We start from the raw sequence: 22,095 nt of genomic DNA, 5'->3' as shown, positions 1-22,095 counted from the left end.
ATCATCTCCTTTTTAGGTTAAAAACTAACTTAAAACCTGGTATGCTGAATATCATTGGTATTATTTGGGTTTCTCTTTTATTGAGCTGATAGGTTAGGGATTGGGGGCTGGGCTCCGTAGGTTGCTCACACGTTATTGGACTGGTTAGATCTTTCCTGCCATGGGCTAGCCCAGGTTCTTGTGGTTAGTTTTTGAAATTATATCAATGGTTATTTTTTAAAGTGTTTTTTATTTAAAAATATATTAAAATAAATTTATTTTTATATTTTATATTTTATTTTTGATATTATAACATCAAAAAAATCTAAAAAAATAAAAAATTTAATTAAAAAAAATAAAAATATTTGTTTATAGTAAAAATATACACTAAATGATGGCTACTTGAAACTAAAAAGAGAAGAAGAGAAAGAAAAAAAAAATTATTCACAAAGTCTATCATTTATAAATATCTAAAATCATTTAGTCAAAACTCAAATATATTGTACGTAGTAGGATTATAAACAATATCACTCGAACGACATAGAGTCTCTCATGTAATTAAATTATACTCTATATATATATATCATGCTGCATTAATTATGAGATAAAATCAATATTAATAAAAATATTATTTGGTAGTTTAAAGAGAAGAAATTAAATATCCACTTTTAATACCTTATATCTAATGCTTAGTTCTTAATTTTCATTTTTTAAAGAGTAAATATAATATGAAATGCCACAATGGATAGCTAGTATATAGTAAAGCAAGGTAGCTAGTAACAATAATAAGTTACAATATTTTAAAAAGGAAAAAATAAAATAAAAATATTAGCATTAATGCCCTTTTATTCCACAAGTAACACCAAATCACCTCAAATAGAGGTAAAAAAAAATAAAAATAAAAAATCATGATGAAGCCATTTGATATAAATTGGCTCTAGCTAGAGAGGCCATGCATGCACCAACCAAAACCACCAACCAAAACCACGAAAAAATAATTAAACCAATGAGACACAATAACCTTCTAATGATCTTACTAACATTTTAATTTGTACTCGATGCCTTATTGTAAGAAAAATATATTGATCAACTCGATCATGTTATTCACCACCACCAATGATCACTTGATAATTAGACTTGCTTAGTCAGTGAAGGTCGAATGAGAGATTTCTTCCCCACCAACCATGGCATTGTTAGAAGAACACCATGGCTCGTCTGTAATGAACTGCATCCATGAATCATCTTTGTCTTCCTCTTCCACGCAAGATGATGATGCAATGGGAACATCTGGCGACATTGTTTCATACTCATTTATCACACCTTGTGGTGAGCTCTCCATTAATGATAGACTAGTGCTTGTGCATTGCCCTTGCTCTTCAATTTCAGAACATATTCCGTTTTTCTTGAACACACGACACAATGCATAAGAATCCTGCAAAGAAACAAAAGGTAGCCTTGTGTTTAAGCACAAAAGACAAGGCAGGGGGAAATTATGGAAAGATAGATCCGAGTTTTCCAGCAAGATCGATTGAGAGAGCAAATAAAGTTTAAAGCTGGCTATCTTATCAGAGGGAAATCTTTTAGTACATGACAAAGTCAGCCTCAATACTTGACTGGTTCACCATGTCTGGACATTTAATCAGTAGTCTTCACTCTTGCAACACACTACATTAATATCAGAGAGAGAGGAAGTAGGTGATGCATGCATGGTATACAATAAATGGCAGCTCATAATTTTGTTCTATTTACGTTTCTTCTTCTTTTTAATGGTAAAAGCTCCCGGCCCCTTGTACAAATTAAACGAGATTAAATATGGCGAGAGGAAATTGTGGAAGTATCCATTTTACTATACATACAAGCTTTCAAAGAAGAAAAGGAAAGAAGACATTGCTGGATCAGAAATCAAGCTAGCTACCCTGGGATTAACAAGTGTTTAATCCTAAATTAGTAGGGGATGGGTACTTTGACGTAAATTGGCTGATTTTGATAGCAATTGGAATAAAGTAAAAGGTAGCCGACACACTCTTACAAGATGAAAGTGATGAGGACTGCTTTTTGGGTTAGCATAGTCTTAAAATATCATTTTACAAGTCATGGAATCTAGACTTGTGGATTAGAGAAGGTAAAAAGATAAAGAAGTGAAGAACTCATAGATATGGAAGGAGGGATTGAGTCATAAGAAGGATAAAACTTTTGTCTCATTACAGAAAAACAAAGTGGAACCCAAGCTTCGCCACTTGGGGATCTAACTCCAATGGATGAAGCAACGAATATATGTGTCAGAGATTGTATGTCATAAAATATTTAAAGTAAAACAGGTGAGAGACTAGCAATCAAAACCAAATTCCTCAAACTTTTCATGCAAATCATGCACTTGTGTCACGTTCTTACGCCTCATTATATTCTCCAGTACCCTACCAGGATACCATGATCTTACTAATATTTCGCACAGAAACTAGTTAGTTTTGTAATTCAACAGTTATTATTAAGCGTAAAAACATGCAATTATGATTATCCAAAAAACAAAACAAGCAATTATGATGCTTTTATTTGCTTTATGTACTTTGGCGTAAAAGAGATGTGGTGAAAAAAACCAAACGAAAGCAAAGGAAATGTTGCTTTTCCCGTTTGCTGATGAGGCATTAAAACTTAGGGTTTCCAAGTCAACTAGCGAAAATAAAAAAAGTGTGATGATCGTCTAACTTGAGATTTACTCATGCTCCTATATTTTTTCTTGAGAATAGAAAAGCATCAAGAAAATTGATGGTAACATGGATAATTAAAACACAGTCTAGTCTAGTGCATGGTATTCTCTCTTGTAAGGGACGAGGGTGAAAAATGTGTGATGATAACACCAACAGTGGTCCTGCATTTTTCTCTTCTTTTTTACCTTGGGAAAAGAAACAAAAAACAGAAAACGAAAGTGATATTTGGTCTAGTTGCGTTCTCTCTAGTGAAAGAAGAAGGAAGAGGAGAAGCTCGGTTCAGCTCTATGCTAGCTTGCAACTAAATTAAGAGTGATCAAGCTAGCCATGCATTTCGAGGCGATTTAATCTTGGTTAAAATTGAGTGATGTCAGTGATAGAGCAGAGAGTATAATTAAGGTATTGTTAGTGATCATCCCCTACCCCTAATTCAATCACATATATTTGCCCCATGTAGAGACCAGAACGTATGACTTGCTTATTTCAATCGCTTTGTGTTAAAGAAGTAATAATTAAGAAATAATAAATTTGAGATTAGTATATAAACAAATAACAAATTTACCATAATTACTCATTGTAATGGTTTAGACCTAGTATACCTCTCGATCGCCCCATGAAGCAAAAGGAAAATACGTACTAAGAGAAGAACTGATGGAAGAAATGACTATATATTTGTTAGCCATCATTAATATCATGAATCACGCAATTTTGCACAATGCACGAACTACCTGAATTCCAGAGGTGTCTTCACACTCCTTGTCGTCGAGCCGATACTCGTGCATTACCCAATCGGTCCGAATCCCTTGAGGAGCTCGGCCTCGGTAGTAAACTAACGTCTTCTTCATTCCAATGGCTCTATTCTGGCAGTTCACTCTTCTGTCTTTTCCGGTCGACTTCCAGTATCCAGCTCTAGTTGCTCTATTAGTCCTGAACCCATTAGGGTATTTCCTGTCACGGGGTCCGAAGAAGTACCACTCCGGGTCTCTACTTGGAAAGAATGATTTTTCTGCAAAACAGACAGACAACAACAGAGGTTCTGATCAATGGAACCAGCCCCTTTATTCTTCTGGTAAGGACATGAGCATGGCCTTGACTGTCGGTAGAATGCCAAAGATCTGTCGATGCTGCTGAAATGTAATGGGAACGTAACAAAAAGTAGGTAGTTTTATAGATATATACCTGCTAATTCCCAGGGCTCACATTTGTAGAGATCAACCTCAGGAATGATGTCTAAGTCAATCTCTTGGCCGTTAATCTTACGCTTGAGATAGTAATTGACAAGTTCTTCGTCGGTTGGATGGAATCGAAAGCCAGGAGGCAGTCCGACCGGTGACATTTCTTTCCCTTCCCAATGACCTAGCTACTACTCTCTTTGCAAACTCCTTTTGCATTATCATGATCTCTACTACCCTCATCGTATATAAAAAGGATGCAGAGCTCCTTGTCATTGGCTCATTTTTCACTTTCGCTTTACAGATTCTTAGACAAACGTTTCTTGTAAGCCGGGCGTGTCATTCTTGCTCCAAATAAAAATTTGATTCTTCTGTTTCAAGTTCTAAACATACACCGAAAAGAAAGCAACAGTGTAGCGTGCGTACTTCCTTATCGATTCTTTTTCTATTAATTAGCAAGCTTTATTTCAAGAGCATTTGTATGTAAATGTTGTGCTATATATGGCATGCGTTTACATAAGATATATATCTGAAGCTTAATTTTGGACATGCAAATCGCTCCACTACATATATCATGTAAATCTTAGAGTAAACTATGGGTGAACGTAGCTTAAATAATAATGATTTTTTAAAAAATGGTTTATAAGTGATAGTAAATAGAATTTCATTAAAAAAAGTTACCTTAGCAATGTTTGGATCCAAATAACGTGGTTATAATTAACCCCACATTGTGTGGGCTTAGCCCAAACAATATGGTTTTGTTTCTCTAAAATATTTTTTATATTTTTTTTATTTTTTAAGTTATAAAAAATCTAAAAGTAGTTTCATGCACCGCCCAAGCATATAATTTTTTATGCTTTTACTGACATATTCTTTATGAGCATAATATAAAGACACACATCACATTTTATGTAATTAGAGCCCTTTTTTTCTTGACTAATGACTATGTAGTCATCATGTCACTTACATTCACCAATAACATGTCAAAATGGTGGGCATTAATGTTTTCACCGATTAATTTTCACACAACTCATGAAGTGAGCTAACATTATCAAGATTTATAAATATCTTAGATCACAAAGTAAAATCAGTATGTCACAATTTTTCAAACTCAGCACTTCTCTACACATATTTTCTATCAATCTTTTCATACCTTATTTCTATTATTATCTATTAACTTAAGCATCAGAAAATTTCATATTTCACGACATTTGTTTTTTCAAGCAAACTTTTATTTATTAGTCAAGCCCAACAACCAAGAAGTCTAAATACAACGCCCATATTAAACCCACACATCTTAACCTAGGATCACAACCTGTGAAAAGCTTATTTATGCACTTCCTTATGGTGATCAGGGCAACAAATGGTGATCATTGACTTAGCCATTCTCGAACCTTTTTAAGGGTTTTTATATATATATATATATATATATATATATATATATAAAAGATCCACCAATTCCCATGAACCACATTAGTCATTCTTAAAAAATAAAAGCTCAGGGGATATAACTACTTGAGAAAAGTGTCGTATTGTTGTTTGTTGGCTTAAGGTGAATGGGAACTTATATAACATTATAAATGAGACTTCTAAAAATATTTTTTTTATTTTTTATATATATCTAACAAATAGAACTTTATTGGGCAATCATCATTTTGTACTGGGAGTCTTTTGTTAAATGGAAACAATTTTCATTTCATAAAATATAATTGAAAAATATATCTTATTTATTTTTAAAGTGTTTTATTAAATAAAAATCTTAAATAATTATCCAAGTGAGGCTTAACTTAAACCCGATTAATATCTTTATACAAGGCAGCTCTTGATTTTTGGGCTATCAGAAAATTTTGGGCATCTTTCTTGTATCGATTAAACAAGTCTTTTGGGCTAGTGCATATCAAAGTGCTCTGTTCATATGAACCAATCTAGGCTCGAGTCATTACAAAGTAGCCCAGTACTGAGTTGGATCAAAAGATGGTTGGAGTAGGAGCCCTCTCTACATTGGTTTTACATCTTCTAAGATATGCATGAACACCAAGTTGCAAGGGGAAAATTATTAGATTAATAGGAGTCGTACTCCTCTTTGTATATTGAATAATTCTTCATTGAAAAGATAAAGATGAATATATCGAATAAAATAAATAGAAAAATAAAATAAATAATCTAAAAATTGGATAATATTACAAACATTGTGTTTACTTGTGCAAAATTCATAATATAAATTATTATAAGATAATTTTACTAAAAGTTCATCATAAGAAAAAAAATTGAAGCTAGGATTATGTATTAATAACATGTTTGAAATTATAATGTAGAGTGTTTTTCACTTGAAAATATACTAAAATAATATTTTTATATATTTTTTATATTAGTATATTAAAATAAAAAAACACTAAAAACTATTAATTAAAAATATAATTTAACCACGGCTTTAAATAACCTTTCCCTCACCTGGTTCCATGAAGGATGGACATTTTAGTTTTATTTTTGTATTTCAAAAGTATTTTTTTAAAAAAAATATTTTTTATTTATTTTTTTATTTGCTTCAAATTAATATTTTTTTAGTGTTTTAAGATCATTTTGATGCACTAATATCAAGAATAATTTTTTAAAAAATAAAAAAAATATATTATTTTAATATATTTCTGAATTAAAAATATTTTAAAAATTAATTACAACTACATTTTTAAATATGTTGCAGCAAACTTAAAGCAATTTATTTTAATTTTTTCATGCTGCATTTGTAAATCAAAAATCAATTTTTTTTTATATGAAACATAAAAGGGCAAATTACAATAACCCCTCGAAGCATTGTGAAATTTACAAGATTGATCCGAATGGTGTGTTTTTAAAATTATATAGAAAATGATTTAGTTTCTATTAACATACAGGTTGATCCAAGAATACCCTTTAAATCGGGAAAAAAAAAAATCTCCCTGTCTAAAAATCCCCCAATGTTGTTAGAGATCATGGGAGAAGAAGAGAAAGGCCCGAAGACCCTTTTTCTTCCGTTGCAGAAGTAAATGTTCGGAGCTCTTTCTTTTTTCTTTTTAAACACAAGAAATTGCAAGAGGTTTTTTTACTTGAAAACTCAAGAGTGTGGTTGTGAAAACATCCTCATGTCAGACCCTTTGTCAACTTGTGATTTATCTTTCTGTTTTCAGTACTGCTATATTCGTGCTGTTTTGTTTAAAGTTTGATTTTTTTACAGCAAGATCTGGAATCCCATCTGCCATCACTGTCACACACCTAATCCAAAGCCTCGTTGCATGATTCTTGTAACAGAGACCTCTCTGTGCTCCAACACAAAATTTATTTCTTTATTTATGCTCCATGTTTGAATTGTGTGCCTGGTCAATGCATCCATCTATCGACTTTGGAGAAAAAACTGCATTAAAGTCCTTGATTATTTTTAATTATTACAGAAAATATAATCATCACGGAAAAGAGGTCTACGTCCATGTCATGCCCCGCAAGTAAGAAGAGTAGATCAAAACTAGGAAAATTTATTGATGGAGGGGGCATCATCCTTGATGCTGACCTTTGTATCCTAACCTTACATTTTGGTCTGATGGGAGGGTTACAGAACCAGAAATGAAAGGGGAAATGCGATTTAAACATTCAAATAGCACTGTTCAGTTTCCATCTTCGCCACTGTTTCTTTTGTTACCATTTATAAGCAAAATTTTGTCAGTCCTCCCATGTGTAGCAGTGTAGCTAGAGAGATCAGGGTTTGTACAATTTCCTTGCAGGGGTGGGTCCATGACATGTTGATATGGATGTCACTCATATGAAGAGTCATCCTTGGCCAACAAACAACTTTCACAGCTTGCAATTCACATGACTGGCTAGCCATTCCTATGAGCTGAAATGGGTGACATCTCTTTACTTCAAAACACCTCAGGTGGGTTACTTACTGAGGGAGCTGATGAGAGAGTGAAAATGTTGCTTAAGTACTTCAAATCAGAAGAAGACATGGGATGTGGTGATAGTTTTGCTGAGAGAGCTGAATGGTACTACCAGAAACGCCCTCAACTTCTTGCTTCGCTTCAAGACTTGTACAATGGGTACACAATCTTGCTGGACAGATGCAATAGAATGGAGAAGGGCAAGAGACTTAGCAAACATCTCTCTTCTCCAATGTCAATCACCTCTGATGATGATCAAGATCAAGAAGACAGTCGTGGATCTAGCAGCTGCCAGTTTCTTGATTGGGATGCTGAGAGCTCACTGTCTTACCAACAACCGCCGACCCCTTTTCAAGATGGATGTAATACCATTCTTGGCATTGATGAGATTGTAGCGGATCTCGTAATGAAGAATGTAGGGAATGACATATTAGCAGACCAGCTTAGTGACATGGAGAAGCAGCAGCTAGGTCAAGAATCAATATGGAGGAAAGTAGAGTTGTTAAAGAAACTTCTTGAGGTGTTAGAGTCAGAGAGGATAGTGTTACAGAATGAGAATGTTAGATTGGGGTACAAAATGCAAGCTTTATTGGAAGAAAACAAAGGGTTGTCATCTGAGGCTATGTTCATGAAGAGGAAAGCTGGTGAACTTGCTAGGTGTGTGTTAAAGATGAGGGAGGACCACAGGGTTTGTATGCTAACTAGGAAAATTGAGGATCTTCAAGGGCAGATATATGGGTTGGAGATGAGAAACAAGGAGTACTATCAACAGTTGTTGAAGAAAGAGGAGCATCAGGAAGATAAAATTAGCAGCAGCAGCAGCAAAGATGGTGGGGTCGCTTTTGTGGGTTGTTGCTTCCAACTGGAGAAGCTGAAGTTGAAGAAAAAGAATGAAGCATATGTTGGGAATGGTGGATGGTCAAAATGGTGGAGCAAGGTCAAGAACATGGACATGTTTTTGTGTGGCTTTCAGTGCTCCCCTTGACATGGCGTGGCTAGTTTCCAGACAGCTACCACCTCTGCATCAGATGGAGTTACAGGCAGCTGATATCGTTAGTTCTCTCTTCTGGTCTTGTTTTCTGTTTGAGCCTGATGGAAATTATAATGTTAATCTAATTAAATGATTTGACTAGCCATGAGAAGTTATTCATTGAAGTCTTGGTTGGTGAACAATGTCTGAACGGAAATATCCTGATCCTGGCTTCAGAACTCAGTGTATAGGTTTTATGAATTTAGGAAAATTAAAATAAATTATCAACTATAAATTATAATAAATATTATTAAATTAAAAAAAAATAACCAGTAAAAAAAAATCTTTTTATTTCAACTGTTGTCACCTATCATCCACATGTTTTGTTGATCGGAGACAAAAGTTGTTTTATAGTTCCTTTCATTCACATGTTTTACAGTTGTCTTGCCTGCCCTGCCTGTCCCAAAACTTTTAGCCGGAATAGTGTCGGGTTAATAGATAATGGAGGAAGCTTGAGGCAATTATTTTTACTAATAAAATAAATTTTATTTTTTAGTATTGAATCAATTAGGTTAGTCAGGTTTTACTTAATTAGTATTTTATTTATATCAACTAAAATTTCAACCTAGATAATACTCTAATAGTCCATTTATTTTTTTATTTTAAAAATGTTTTTCAAAAAAATTAATTTTTTTATTTTTATTTAATTTAAATTAATGATTTTTTGGTATTTTCATATTGCTTTATTGTGTTGATATCAAAAATAAATTTAAAATAAAAAATAATCGCTACCTTATAATCAAATAAATTTTAAATCTCTTATTTAGTTTAATAAGTGTGTAATAAATGATCTAGATTTTTTTTATTTTATTTTTAATTGTTATGCTGTTTTTTTTTTATAGACCGATGGGGATGGAAATTTCACTGATTTTCTAACTACCCAACAACTCAAATCGAGGTTAAAGTGGATTGGGTTCGGCAATTTTACCAATTTGTTGAGAATCTAACATCACTCAAATCCTATAAAAAATCAATTTAAGTTTCAATCTTTACTTTGTAATTGAAGTTTAATATACTATTACGAGCATATGATAATAATGATAATTAATTGTTATAAATCAATAATGTGTAGAATTAATTGTTAGATAAATTAAAATAAATTATAATTATTAAATCCACAGTAAAAGACTCTTTTTTTTGTTGAAACCTTTTTTATTTTGGTTTTCTAGGATGTCTCTCTCTGTACTATTTACTATGTGAATCCACGATGAAAAACAGATATCTTTCAAGGCTTTTGGGTCCGGTCGAAGAGCCGAGCCTAAGGTATTTGAGTTTGGTTAGTGTTCCTAATCCAAGTTAATTGGGTTTAGTAGTGCTCCAGACCCAATTAACTTGGATCTGACAAGATTTATTATTATTAATAATATTATAAATACTATTATTGTCATTATTATTAATATAATTATTAATAAATGAACTCATGTAACTTCGGTCTGGCTGGGGTTCCCGACCCAAGTTAATTGAGTTTAAAAGGTGCGTCAGACCCAATTAACTTAGGTCTGGCAAAGTTTAATATTATTATTAATATTATAAATATTATTATTATTATTATTATTAATAACTTTGAAAAAAAATATTATTACTATTAAAAAAAAATATTTGATTTTTAAAGTAAAATTAAAAATTATTATTATGTTGTTTTTATTATTTTTATTATTATTGCGTATGCCTTTCAAGACTCTTGGGTTCGGATGACACACCAAACCCATGTAACTTGGATTTGGCTGAGGTGTGAGAACCAAGTTATTTGGATTTGGCTGGGACTGGGGTTCCTAGCCCAAGTTAATTGGGTCTGGCGCATCTGCCACACCCAATTGACTTGAAAAAAAATATTATTACTATTAAAAAAATAATAGATTTGATTTCAAGGGTAAAATAAAAAGTTGTTGTTGTTGTTTTTTTTATTATTATTATTAGTATTAGTATTATTCTTATTCTTAAATTTAAAAATAAATATTATTATTATCAAAGAAAAACTATAAATTTGATATGAAGATATTAAAAACTATAAGAACTTAGGTAAGACAAGTTTAATATTATTACTAATATTATAAATATTATTTTTTATTATTATTAGAAAAGTCAGACTCCATAAACTTGGGTCTAGCAGGGAACCCGACCCAAGAAACTTGGATCCGACAGAGGTACCTGATCCATGTTACATGGGTCTAACTAGCATACCAGACTCAAGTAACTTGAGTTCGGCAATTGAGCCAAACCCATATAACTTGAGTCAACCCGGGGTGTCAGCCCCAAGTTAATTAGGTTCGGCTGGTGTGCCACACCCAAGTAACATGGGTCAGGCTGATGTTCCTGACCCAAGTTAAATGGGTCTGGTAGGGTTTAATATTACTAATATAATTATTAATAAATTTGAAAACAATATTATTACTATTAAAAAAAAATTATAAATTTAATTTGAAGGGTAAAATTAAAAATTATTATTGTTGTTGTCAATATTACTATTACTTTTATTATCATCATCACTATTAATAAACTTTTTTAAAAAAATATTATTATTTTTTTAAAAAAATTATAAATTTAACTTGAAAAAATTAAAAATTATAAGAACTTACGTCAAACAAGTTTAATATTATTATAAATATTATTATTAGAGAAACCAAACTCTAGAAACTTGAAAACTTGGATTTGGCAGGTGTGTCAACTCAAGTTACTTGGATCTGATATTTTTTCCAGACTCAAGGCTCTTAAATCTATTATGGTTGTCAAACTCAAATTGCAAATCTAATTTTCAACTGTCATTACAAAATCAATTTATATTATTTATAAATTCACCTGCAACAACATGCGGGTCGTCTATCTAGTAAATTCTAATAAGCATTAGATTTTTTTTTTAAAAAAAAACAATCTTTTAATTTGTACTTTTATCACCTATCATCCACATGTTATGTTTGGTTGATCGGAGACAACTGCTGTCACCTACCATTCACTCAACTTATTTTCATCCCTTTGATCTGGCTGGGGGGAAATTGCGTGGATATATAACCAGCTATACTCTATTCCCACCAATATTTATGGAATTTGAAGTAGAGGGAAGGATTTTTTTTTTCTTCATTAGATTTAGAGCCAGTTCTAAGATTCTTCATTATTTTTTTTCTTATATAATTATAACATATAGTTTTATATATATATATATATATATATAGTAAAAAGGGTTGAGAGCCTAGAAAGAAAAAACAACAAACAAACTAGAGGGGACATAGCAACCGCAATAGTATCACTATTATATAAGAATAAACATTCCTGCAAGTGTGGAATCAAAAAAATGAAATCCAATTTTTTCATGAAAAGATCCAATCTAAACTTATTTTTCGTGCTTGAGTTTAAAAAAGAATAGAAAGTCATCGGCAAAAAAAAAATGATTTGTTGTTGAGATTATAGCAACTAAAATGATCAAATTTAATATTAAAAAACTCTATTCAACAAGTAAAATTTGATAATGGTAATTTTTTCTGTAGAAATAGCAGGAACAACAAATCCGGTTTGTTTTTTATATTTTCAATTTTTTTTTTCGAGTGGCTTTCAGGTGATTTATATTGATTTTATGGTGTTTTTAAAGTGTTTTGAGTTATATAAAAACAATGAAAATAAAATTTTAAGCCGAAAAGTCCCATGTTAAGTTTTTAAGCGCCTAATAGTGGCCAAATTCTAGAAACAACAGATTTGTTAACTCAATCTAGTAGGTGGTTTAGTAGTAAGAGATTGAAACCAAGAAATTTATTAGTTAAAATACGTGCAAGCTAATTCGAATATCTATGTTAATAATAATAATAAAAAAAAGCAACATGTTGCTTGCTTAATTAAGAAAATGGGATGGGAACAGATGATTACTCCGAAGGAAAATAATAATAAAAAAAAGCACATTCGTGCCCTGAGTTTTAAGGCTGAAACACATTTGGGTTTTTTAATTTAGGTTAGGCATGTGTATCTAACTTTTTTGTTTTTGTTTATTCATTTATTTAAATTTAATTTATTTAAAATATTAATAATTTATTAAATTCTTACCATCAATAATATATTTTAGATATTATTTTATTAAATAACATTCAATTTTTACTTTATTTTTCTTTTTATAATATTAGCAATCCATTATTATTATTATTATTATTTTAAATTTTAACTGGTTATTTTTCTAATAGTGTATGATTTTATTATAATTTAGTGAAATAAAAAATATTTCAAAAATTGATGTTATTAAATCAAGTCAAGTCCATGGCTCAAGTCATTTATTTGTGAAATTAAATCGGTTAACTCAAGTCAATCAAAATTTTAATATTAAAATAGAAACTAATTCATTTAAATTTAAATTAATAATTTAAATTTTACCTATAAATAAAAAAAACATTAGCAATTATGTATCTTTTCTTGCTTTTAGGTAGTGTTTGAGATTGTAATAACAGCTGCTTTTCAAATTATTTTTTACTTGAAAATACATTAAAATAGTATTTTTTTTTATTTTAAAAAAATATTTTAATATTTTTCTATCAAAACAATCCAAAAAAATAATTCAAAAATTCAAAACTTTTTAAAAATATTTCTTAAACATAAAAAAACACATGCCTGTGCTATGATAGCAGTGAAGCGCAGAGCAATTACTTTAGTGATTATTCTCTGGACTTGTATTGGGCTGGATATTAGCCGGGCCCTGCAATAAACCTTTTGACCCAAAAACGCAATCTTAACTGGCCGAAACTCGAAACGAAAACGAAACGCAAGCAAAGCGTGCGCTGCAAAATTATAGAGACAGAGAGTAGAGAAGTACTAAAGAGCATCACAGGAAAATAGGTGTACAGCAAAACATTCTTAAGATCTTCACACGTGGTAAGACATTGCATTGCAACCGTCAGATCTACTAAAGTAATCCTCTTTAAAGAGGCTCAAATACATAGCGAATAAAAAGGGCACCCCTCTTAGCGCCGCCTGTAAAGAGCTTAAAAAACACTGCTCCTTATCTCCCAAAACCCACTAAACTAACCAAGGTAAACAAAAACCCTAGATTCATTCATTTATTTTACACTTGCTTTTAATTGTTTTGCTGTTTTCTTTTATTGGATTTTAATTTTTAATCTTGTTAAAGTTTGTATCTTTTTATTCCTTTCTAGTTAATGCTAGTGTGTTACTGTTTTAGGAGTTTTTGGTGATATGGGTTCTGTTTGTTGAGATGGGTGGGACTTGATTTCATGCTTCCTGTGGCTATAAGTAAAGAAACTATTAATCTTTGTTTAGGATGTTTAATGAAGAAAGTGTTCTGTTTCTCATGATGTGATTAATTTGATTTGTTTTGGAGTTAAATTATCAAGATTTGAGTTAACTATGAAATTTCAGTACTTTTGGAGGTTTTAGAGATTGGTATCTCCTAAGTAAGATGGTTAACTAGGTTTAGGTTAGGTTATGATTCGCTTAATGGAACAAACTGGCAAAATATAATCTTGCTGTGGTTTGGTCCTTGTTGTACACGTATGGTTTTTCTTCGAATTCCTTGCATGGGTTTTCATGTTCAGGTTTTAATTGGCCAATGTGCGTAAAATTCTTTTCTTGCAGATGGATCGGGAGAAGCTTATGAAGATGGCCAGTGCAGTTCGCACTGGTGGAAAGGGTAGTGTGAGAAGGTGGGAAGACTATTCCATTGCAACTGTTCCAGCTTTCACTGGAATTTATCAATTAGCTAAATGATATTGTGTTTAGAAATGAAAATAAGTGTAATTTGAAGAATGAAATTGTTTTATTTGAAATTGCTTGTATGAGATAGTCAGCTGAGTGGCATATTGATTTGTGTCCTTGGGAGTGCACATGTTTTATTTTTGTTTTACCGCTAATCACAACTTGAATTTTATTTCTTTTGGCTGGTTTAAGTAATGGCCACTGGGTGGTTCTGAAGAGGGTTTCCTGAATTTGGACATTTTGCATGGAATTCAAACATATGTTTCTATTAAGTAGTTAAACTAACTGAAAATATAGATCATGGCTACTGTGTTGTATATTGTGTTTTTCTGTTGTTTACCTCCAATGAGTTTCTTTTAAATCTATGCTTATAACTGAAGGAAGAAGAAGGCTATACACAAGACTACTACTACAGATGATAAAAGGCTTCAGAGCACCCTGAAGAGAATTGGAGTGAATGCTATACCTGCAATCGAGGAAGTCAACATATTCAAGGATGACATGGTTATCCAGTTTCTAAATCCCAAAGGTAAAGCTGACTACTTTACATGGACATGATATATTCGGATCTTCCAAATTCTCGTGGTCAATTTCTTGCTGATTATTATTTTGGTTTTAATTTTGCAGTGCAAGCATCCATTGCTGCCAACACGTGGGTTGTTAGTGGTGCTCCACAAACTAAGAGTATGGCTCTAAGACTTTTTATATAAAACCTGGGAATGAAAAGTAAATCTTGTCTGTTAATTGGTGGAACATATCTGTATACCTCTTGGTTAAATGTTCTTGGACTTGCCATGTTGAGTTTGGTTTTCTCGAAGGGAGTTTACAACTCTTTAGTTTGCTCTTTCCTGTTGAATGATATCTGACATGCAAATTTGTTCTGATTTTTTTTCTCCAGAATTGCAAGATATTCTCCCTCAGGTTCTCAGTCATTTAGGTATGCACTTTTGAATCTATTCCCTATAAATGTAATCATCTGTCATCTGTGAAGTTTAACTGATGCTTGAACTATCTTCTACTCTTCTGTTTCTCTATCTGCAGGTCCTGATAACTTGGACAACCTGAAGAAATTGGCGGAGCAGATCCAGAAGCAGGCACCTGGTGCAGGTGCTACCGCTGCAGATGCAGCTGCACAGGATGATGATGATGATGTCCCGGATCTTGTGCCTGGGGAGACCTTTGAAGCTGCAGCAGAGGAGGGTAAAGCTGCTGCTTCTTAGAGAGATTTAGAAGGATTTTGTGCTATTTTATATACTTCCTGTGTTTTTGAAGTGTTACCCATTTTTCTAATAACATCAATCTTAATCTTATGTTCTCAGTGACTCTTTATGGTTGTTGTGTTAGAGTTTCGATTCATTACGCTTTGCAGAAATTCGTGATTGATATTTGCTTACCAAGTCTGTGCTTCCTGATTGAATGTCGCGGCATAGCCATGGCAATGCGTGAATCATTGTAGTTCTTGAGAAATAAGTCAGGGAGAGAAGTTTAGGACACATCTAGTGTCCAGTGTATTAGATCATTGTAATTTGGGCTATAGTCATTTGTGGGCTTGTGCTATGTCATGGGCTGGAATCTTTTTTTATTGGTTAAAAAAAAACCGATTTGGGGTATAGATTTGACTGAGTTAAAAAGTATAAACTTATTATCTAATAGAATAAAAGATACCACAGTTAATGAACTAATTTATATAAAAAATCATTGAAACCTACTATAAAAGAACATCGTCACCAAAACAAAGAAAGGTAATGAAGGTAGGATTCCAACTAATTAAATGGAAAAAAAAAAACTGGAAAAAAATGTGAAATATATACAAGTCAAGTTATTAAGCAAGTAAAAAAGTTTAAAGTTCATAAAAAAAATATTTAAAGTTTAATTCCAAAGAAATCAAACTTAAAGGGATAAAATAAAATAAAAATCAATTAAAAAAAATAACTCATAAGCTAATGAAAACACGATTCTGATAATGTGAATGAGATAACTAAATAGAAAGCAAAGTGAAAAAGATTACTAAACTCAATTTCAAAATAACTCAATGCTAAAAACAAAACGTAACAAGTATTTAATTATAAAAAAGCGAATCAATCTAAATCAACCCGTCAAACTTATGATCTAAGTGATGAAATTGAGATAAATAAATAAAAAGAAAATTGAAGAAAATCACAAAGCTCAATTTCAAAAACTTTCAACTTTGAAGGACGCCACTGTAAAAAAAACTTAAACAATCTAATATTAAATGATAAAATTAAAAATTAAATATCAATTTAAAAAAAATCCCAAAGTAAATTCATTAAAAAACGACAAATAAAAAGAATCAAGATAACCAGGCTCATTTTCAAAATTTATGGGAAATTCTATAGAAAGAAAATAAATAAAAATAACAACACAATCTCCAATTGAGTAAATGATCAATGATGAAACTGAAAAAACACGAGCATTAAAAAAGAAAAAACCAAGCAAACTCGGGCAAATCTCCTAAATTTTGGTTAATCTCTAAAACTCGCAACTTTTGAAATCCTAGACCTAGGTGCAGTAAAAAAAGCTCAATTCTCAACAATTTAATATTGAATAATAAAATAAAAAAATTAATTCAAAAACTATTTCAAATAAAACAAATAGCAATTAAAAGAATAAAAACTAAATTTGAAAGATGAAAAAAATTAAATGAGGTGAAATCGAAAAATAATTCTAATTTTATAAATTATTCAAAATAAAAAAAAAGTAAAAAAAGAATATGTACTAAATCTAAAGGAATAACAAATTAAAGGGTTGCTTTGAATTTTTAAACGAGGCAGGTGAGAAAATATAGGAGGAGAGAAAAAAAAAAGATTATTGGTGCCAAACCGGAGGGCTATTGAGCACATGCACTGCTTCATCACCGAGAGTATACTGAGATGAACAAACACCAATATGAAAGGTGACATTTGGTCACCAAAAGGCCACAAATGCACCGTAAGCATGCCATCAAGTTTTTTTTAATAATATTTAATATTTGATCAAATACAAAAATATCCCTGAATCAACTTGATATTAACAAAAAAAAAATCATGATGAAAAGATGAAAAAGCCCTAAAAGATAATTTATTAGATTTTTCTTTAAGAGTAATTGAGTAATTTAATATTGCTAAAAAATTAAAAAGACTAAAATGCCCTTGAATGTTAGTTTTAATTTCTTTGGTTTTAGCTATAGCTAAGTCATGTTACTGTATTAAAAAAAAAGATCATTTTATCCTGTATAATTTGAAAATAACAAATAAATCAGGGTGGCATGTAGATGGTCATGTGCCTCCTTGATTTTCCACCGGCACGATTAGGTTGAGGTTGAACGAGTAAAGTTGGTGGCCTGAGCCTTGATATTGACAACTGACCGAGTGCTATAATTTTGTTGTTTAGAAGTGGCAGGGTGACACCTTTACACGATGGACTGGCGTGTTAATTGTAAGAGCAGCTCTAACCGAGTAGTTAAATGAGAAGCCAAACGTCATTTGCCTTTTATTTCTTCACTGTTTGCATTCCAACAGAGGAGCTAAACAAATAGCCAAAATGGCTATTTGTTTCCTTAACAGCCATTTCTACATTTAACTGTAGAAATGGCCAAAATGATAGTTGTTGGCCAACGACTATTTTTATAGTCGTTGGCCAACAACTTTTTTTTATTTTAATATAGAAGAAATTTTCTATAAATACATAAAGAAAAAACTTGTAGTTTTAAATTTTTGTATTGTGCCTCACCCTTCTCTCAAATTTTAAAAAACAAGAATCAATTATTCTTCGGTTAATTATTAACATCGGTTGTGTTAATTAGCTGAAATTTAAAAGTATGATTGTTTAAAAGCTTTTTCTATTTTTTTTTTATATCTCTTGATTTTTTAGACCTTTTGTTGTTAATTTAATATTTGTGATGAGTTTTATTTCTTTATTATTTTATGTTTTTAATATGGGTTAAAGAAGACAATTTTTATTTATGTTGTTATCTTTGATAAAATTGAGAGGAATTAATAATGGTAGTTCATATTGAATAAAAGATAGAGTTACATATTTAAAATTTATTTTTGATTGTCTGTTTTAATTTGAGGTCAATTATATCTTGTCTTCTTGAAAATGCAATTAAACTAGTATATCGATTCTCTTTTAGTTCCAAAAAATGATCAAATTGTTATGTTAGAACAAGTAGGAGGCAATGCTTATTATTAATTCGCATGTATGAAAACTACAAAATTGCTAGATATTGAATGTGAGCTTCTTTTACACTCTCTTATAAGGTTTTAACTTGAGTTTTTTTTTTTAATGTAGATGGATTCAAATTTTCCAAGCTCTTTTACCAACTTTCTTATTAGTGAGTCAGAAGATATTCTCTCTCAACCAAGTGATTCTAATTAATTAATTGATGACTTAACATGTTCGAATTTAAATGTCCATTCAACAAAAAAAACACAAAGAAGTAAAAATTTCTCACCAGAGGAGGATTGTTTACTTGTCTCTGCATGGCCAAATACAAGCAAGGATCCAATTACAGGAGTTGAACAACAAACAAAACAGTTCTGGGCTCGCGTACATGCTTACTTTGTAGAGAATGGAGGAAACTTGAATAATTGTTCACAAATAAGCATCTCAAGTAGATGTCAAGAAATAAATAGAGAAGTCGGTAAATTTGTTGGATTTGTTACTCAAATTGAAAATCGTCAGCAAAGTGGAATGACCGAAGAATCAAGGGTAATGTTAATATTCATTTCTATGTTAAATTGTTTAACATATATTTTAACATTATTTTATTTATTTATTTATTTACCAGATTAATGATGCTCGGCAAATGTATGCTTCTTGCGTTGGCAAATGATTTCAACTAGAACATTGTTAGGTTATCTTAAGAAAAGAACCCAAATGACAATTTGAGCGTGCAAGTCAACATCAAAGGTCAAACAAGAAACAAAAAGGTCATGTCAATGCAAGTCCGGCTTCATCAACTCCATCTACCCCTGATTCTGTTAGTTTAGGAGAAGATAGTGAACCATTGATTTATCAAGATAGACTAATCGGTCAGAAGGTTGCAAAGGAACGACTTAAACGTAGACAAGGAAAAGATAAAGTTAAGGATGTAACTGTAACGAATCTCTTACAACAATTCAGGGATACTCTAGTTGAAATTGAGGATCAGAAGAAACAAAACAGGAAAATTATGTTAGAGTAACAAGCCATGATGATTCAACAAAGTCAAGAGAAACAAGAATTGGACAGGATTGAGAAAGAAGAACAAATTATGAAAATGAATATTTCTAATTTGGATCCAATTTCTGCAGTGTATTTTCAAAATAGAAAGTTAGAAATTATGCAAAAGAGGGGTTTTGATTTTTAATTAACTTTGATTGATTTATTGTAATGTAATGTATTTTTAATTAAATATGTACAAAATTCTTGGTTATTTTAAATACATTGTTATGAAATTGATATCAATTCATAATACTTTTTTAAAGTTCCTCTAACACATAACAATAACAAGTAGGATTAATTAACTTAAAAGATAACAAACATAATGAAAAAAAAACATAAAAAAACTTGAAAATTATGATAACATAAGAAGTTCAAATCTAAAGATTCTACTCGTTGCCATATTGTTCCCACAAATGTTCAATCAAATCTTCTTGTAGTTGAGAGCTAGTTGCTCTATCCCTAATTCGATTATGAGTTTGAAGAAAATCATGTAGTTCTGGTATTTCACCATGTGACACTGATATAAAGGAATTGACTTCATGTTCATGGTCAAATCCAAGGTTCATTGCTCCTTCATCCTCAATAATCATATTATGCATTATTATGCAAGCGTTTCTTCATCCCAGTATCGAACAGGTCCACGTACAATTGCAAAACGAGATTGGAGCACCCCAAATGCCCGCTCCACATCTTTTCATGCAGACTCTTGCGTGCTTGCAAAATATTTTCTCTTTGCTCCTAATGGTCTTGGAATTGTCTTAACAAATGTTGACCAATTAGAATAAATCCTATCTGCTAAATAGTATCCCATTGTATATTCATGTCCATTAATTGTATAATTGACAGGAGCAGTACGACCTTCAGCAAGTGTAGCAAAGATAGGTGACCGATCAAGAACATTAATATCATTTAATAATCCAGGCATTCCAAAAAAGGCATGCCATATCCAAAGATCTTGTGAAGCCACGACCTCTAGAATTATAGTTGATGCACGACAATGACCAGTATACATCCCATGCCATGCAATTGGGCATTTCTCCCATTTCCAATGCATATAGTCAATGCTCCCTAACATCTCTGGAAACCCACGCTGCTCTCCAATTGATAATAATCGACAAATATCGGTCTCGTTTGGTGCCTTTAGATACCAATCACCAAAAACTTCTACGATTGCTTTGACGAAAGCTCTAAGACTTTCTATCGCAGTGGTTTCTCCAATTCGAAGATATTTATCAGTAAGATCTGCAGGAATACCATATGCAAGTATTCTGTGAGCTGCAGTTATCTTTTGAAGGCAAGATAAACCAAGAACATCAAGAGCATCTGTCCTTTATTTGAAATATGGATTATGAGCTTCCACTGCATTTGCGATCCGAAGAAAAAGACAACGACTCATCCTAAATCTTCTTTGAAATTGACTTTCAGTGAATTTAGGATTTTCTGTAAAATAATCATTATATAACCTTAACTCACATTCCTTTCTATTACGATTGACAATATTGTGACCAGGAATAGAGCCACGATACCCTGTTCTCCGCCCTTGATTATTCGATTTTTCTTCAGCAACCACAACAATAGCAACTTGAAAAGCCAACACAGAAGTGTCATTATCAAAATCAAAAGCATCATAAAAATTAAAATTAGACTGATTCATGATGAATTTTAATGAAATATAACAAAGATTGGAGAGAAGAAAATGATGAGAAAAAATGTTAAGATATATGAGAATATTTATAGATGGGCTATTTTTTCGAATTGTAAAATCTTAGAATGTTGGCGATAATTTTTTCAAAATTTGAAATTTTAAAATTTAAAATGTTAGCGGTTATTTTTTCAAAATTTTAAATTTAAAAATTTTAAATTATATTTTTTAACTTTCATATTACTTCATTAATTTTATATTACTTTTATAAATTACTCATATTAATTATATAATTAATAACATCATAATTATATTATATATAAAATATCTAAATTAGTTATATAATTATATTAAAATTAATTTAACATGAAATATATTAAAATATAAATAACTTTTCTAAATAGCTTTTTACCATTGGAATGCACATAATTCAAAAAGCTATATTTACACTATTTAAAAAGCCATTTTCTTCATTTGGCTCTTCAATATAGCATTTTTCATTGGAAATGCTCTAAGGGTTTAGAGAAGTTCCGGTGATGATTTTTTTTCTATTCTCTCTTTTTTTTTTCACCTTAAAAGTCTTCATTTTAGAAGATGTAAAATTGATATTTTTTAGTTAAGTTACTCGTATTCATCTTAAAAGTCTCCATTTAATTTTAATTAATTAAATTAATTCATATTTTTTTATTTTATTATTGTTTGAATATTTTTTTTATTAAAAAAATTAATCCTCCCCCAACATAACGGGGGGGGGGGGGGGGGGAATCTAGTT

The 22,095-nt window shown here is 31.2% G+C and overlaps 3 protein-coding genes and 1 pseudogene across 4 annotated transcripts; 2 read left to right on the top strand and 2 right to left on the bottom strand.

Annotated features, from left to right (window-relative positions):
- Positions 1 to 794: 794 nt before the first annotated feature.
- Positions 795 to 4,065, bottom strand: LOC133675723 (NAC domain-containing protein 54). 2 transcript variants are annotated; one of them, XM_062097183.1, is made up of 3 exons: positions 3,864 to 4,065; positions 3,410 to 3,690; positions 795 to 1,411 (listed from the first exon to the last, which is right to left on the bottom strand). In XM_062097183.1, the coding sequence occupies exons 1-3, from the start codon at positions 4,018 to 4,020 to the stop codon at positions 1,121 to 1,123; spliced, it is 729 nt and encodes a 242-aa protein (XP_061953167.1). In that variant the 5' UTR covers positions 4,021 to 4,065; the 3' UTR covers positions 795 to 1,120. The 2 variants fall into 2 exon arrangements, with proteins under 2 accessions (XP_061953167.1, XP_061953168.1); XM_062097184.1 differs by having other exon boundaries at positions 3,413 to 3,690.
- A 3,042-nt stretch (positions 4,066 to 7,107) lies between these two features.
- Positions 7,108 to 8,937, top strand: LOC133675663 (kinase-interacting family protein). Its single transcript, XM_062097113.1, has one exon. It carries the CDS (start codon positions 7,727 to 7,729, stop codon positions 8,747 to 8,749), a length of 1,023 nt encoding a protein of 340 aa, XP_061953097.1. The 5' UTR covers positions 7,108 to 7,726; the 3' UTR covers positions 8,750 to 8,937.
- A 4,712-nt stretch (positions 8,938 to 13,649) lies between these two features.
- LOC133675355 (nascent polypeptide-associated complex subunit beta-like) lies at positions 13,650 to 15,805 on the top strand. Its single transcript, XM_062096709.1, has 6 exons — positions 13,650 to 13,794; positions 14,357 to 14,424; positions 14,857 to 15,005; positions 15,104 to 15,160; positions 15,375 to 15,413; positions 15,518 to 15,805. Exons 2-6 carry the CDS (start codon positions 14,357 to 14,359, stop codon positions 15,694 to 15,696), a joined length of 492 nt encoding a protein of 163 aa, XP_061952693.1. The 5' UTR covers positions 13,650 to 13,794; the 3' UTR covers positions 15,697 to 15,805.
- Positions 15,806 to 20,067: 4,262 nt separating this feature from the next.
- On the bottom strand, positions 20,068 to 21,973 carry LOC133676005 (uncharacterized; annotated as a pseudogene).
- Positions 21,974 to 22,095: the final 122 nt, after the last annotated feature.

Source organism: Populus nigra, chromosome 16 (assembly GCF_951802175.1).
Source record: "Populus nigra chromosome 16, ddPopNigr1.1, whole genome shotgun sequence".
Classification (NCBI taxonomy): Eukaryota; Viridiplantae; Streptophyta; class Magnoliopsida; order Malpighiales; family Salicaceae; genus Populus; species Populus nigra.
The sequence above is the reverse complement of the archived record's forward strand: the minus strand, read 5'-3'. Positions and strand labels throughout refer to the sequence as shown.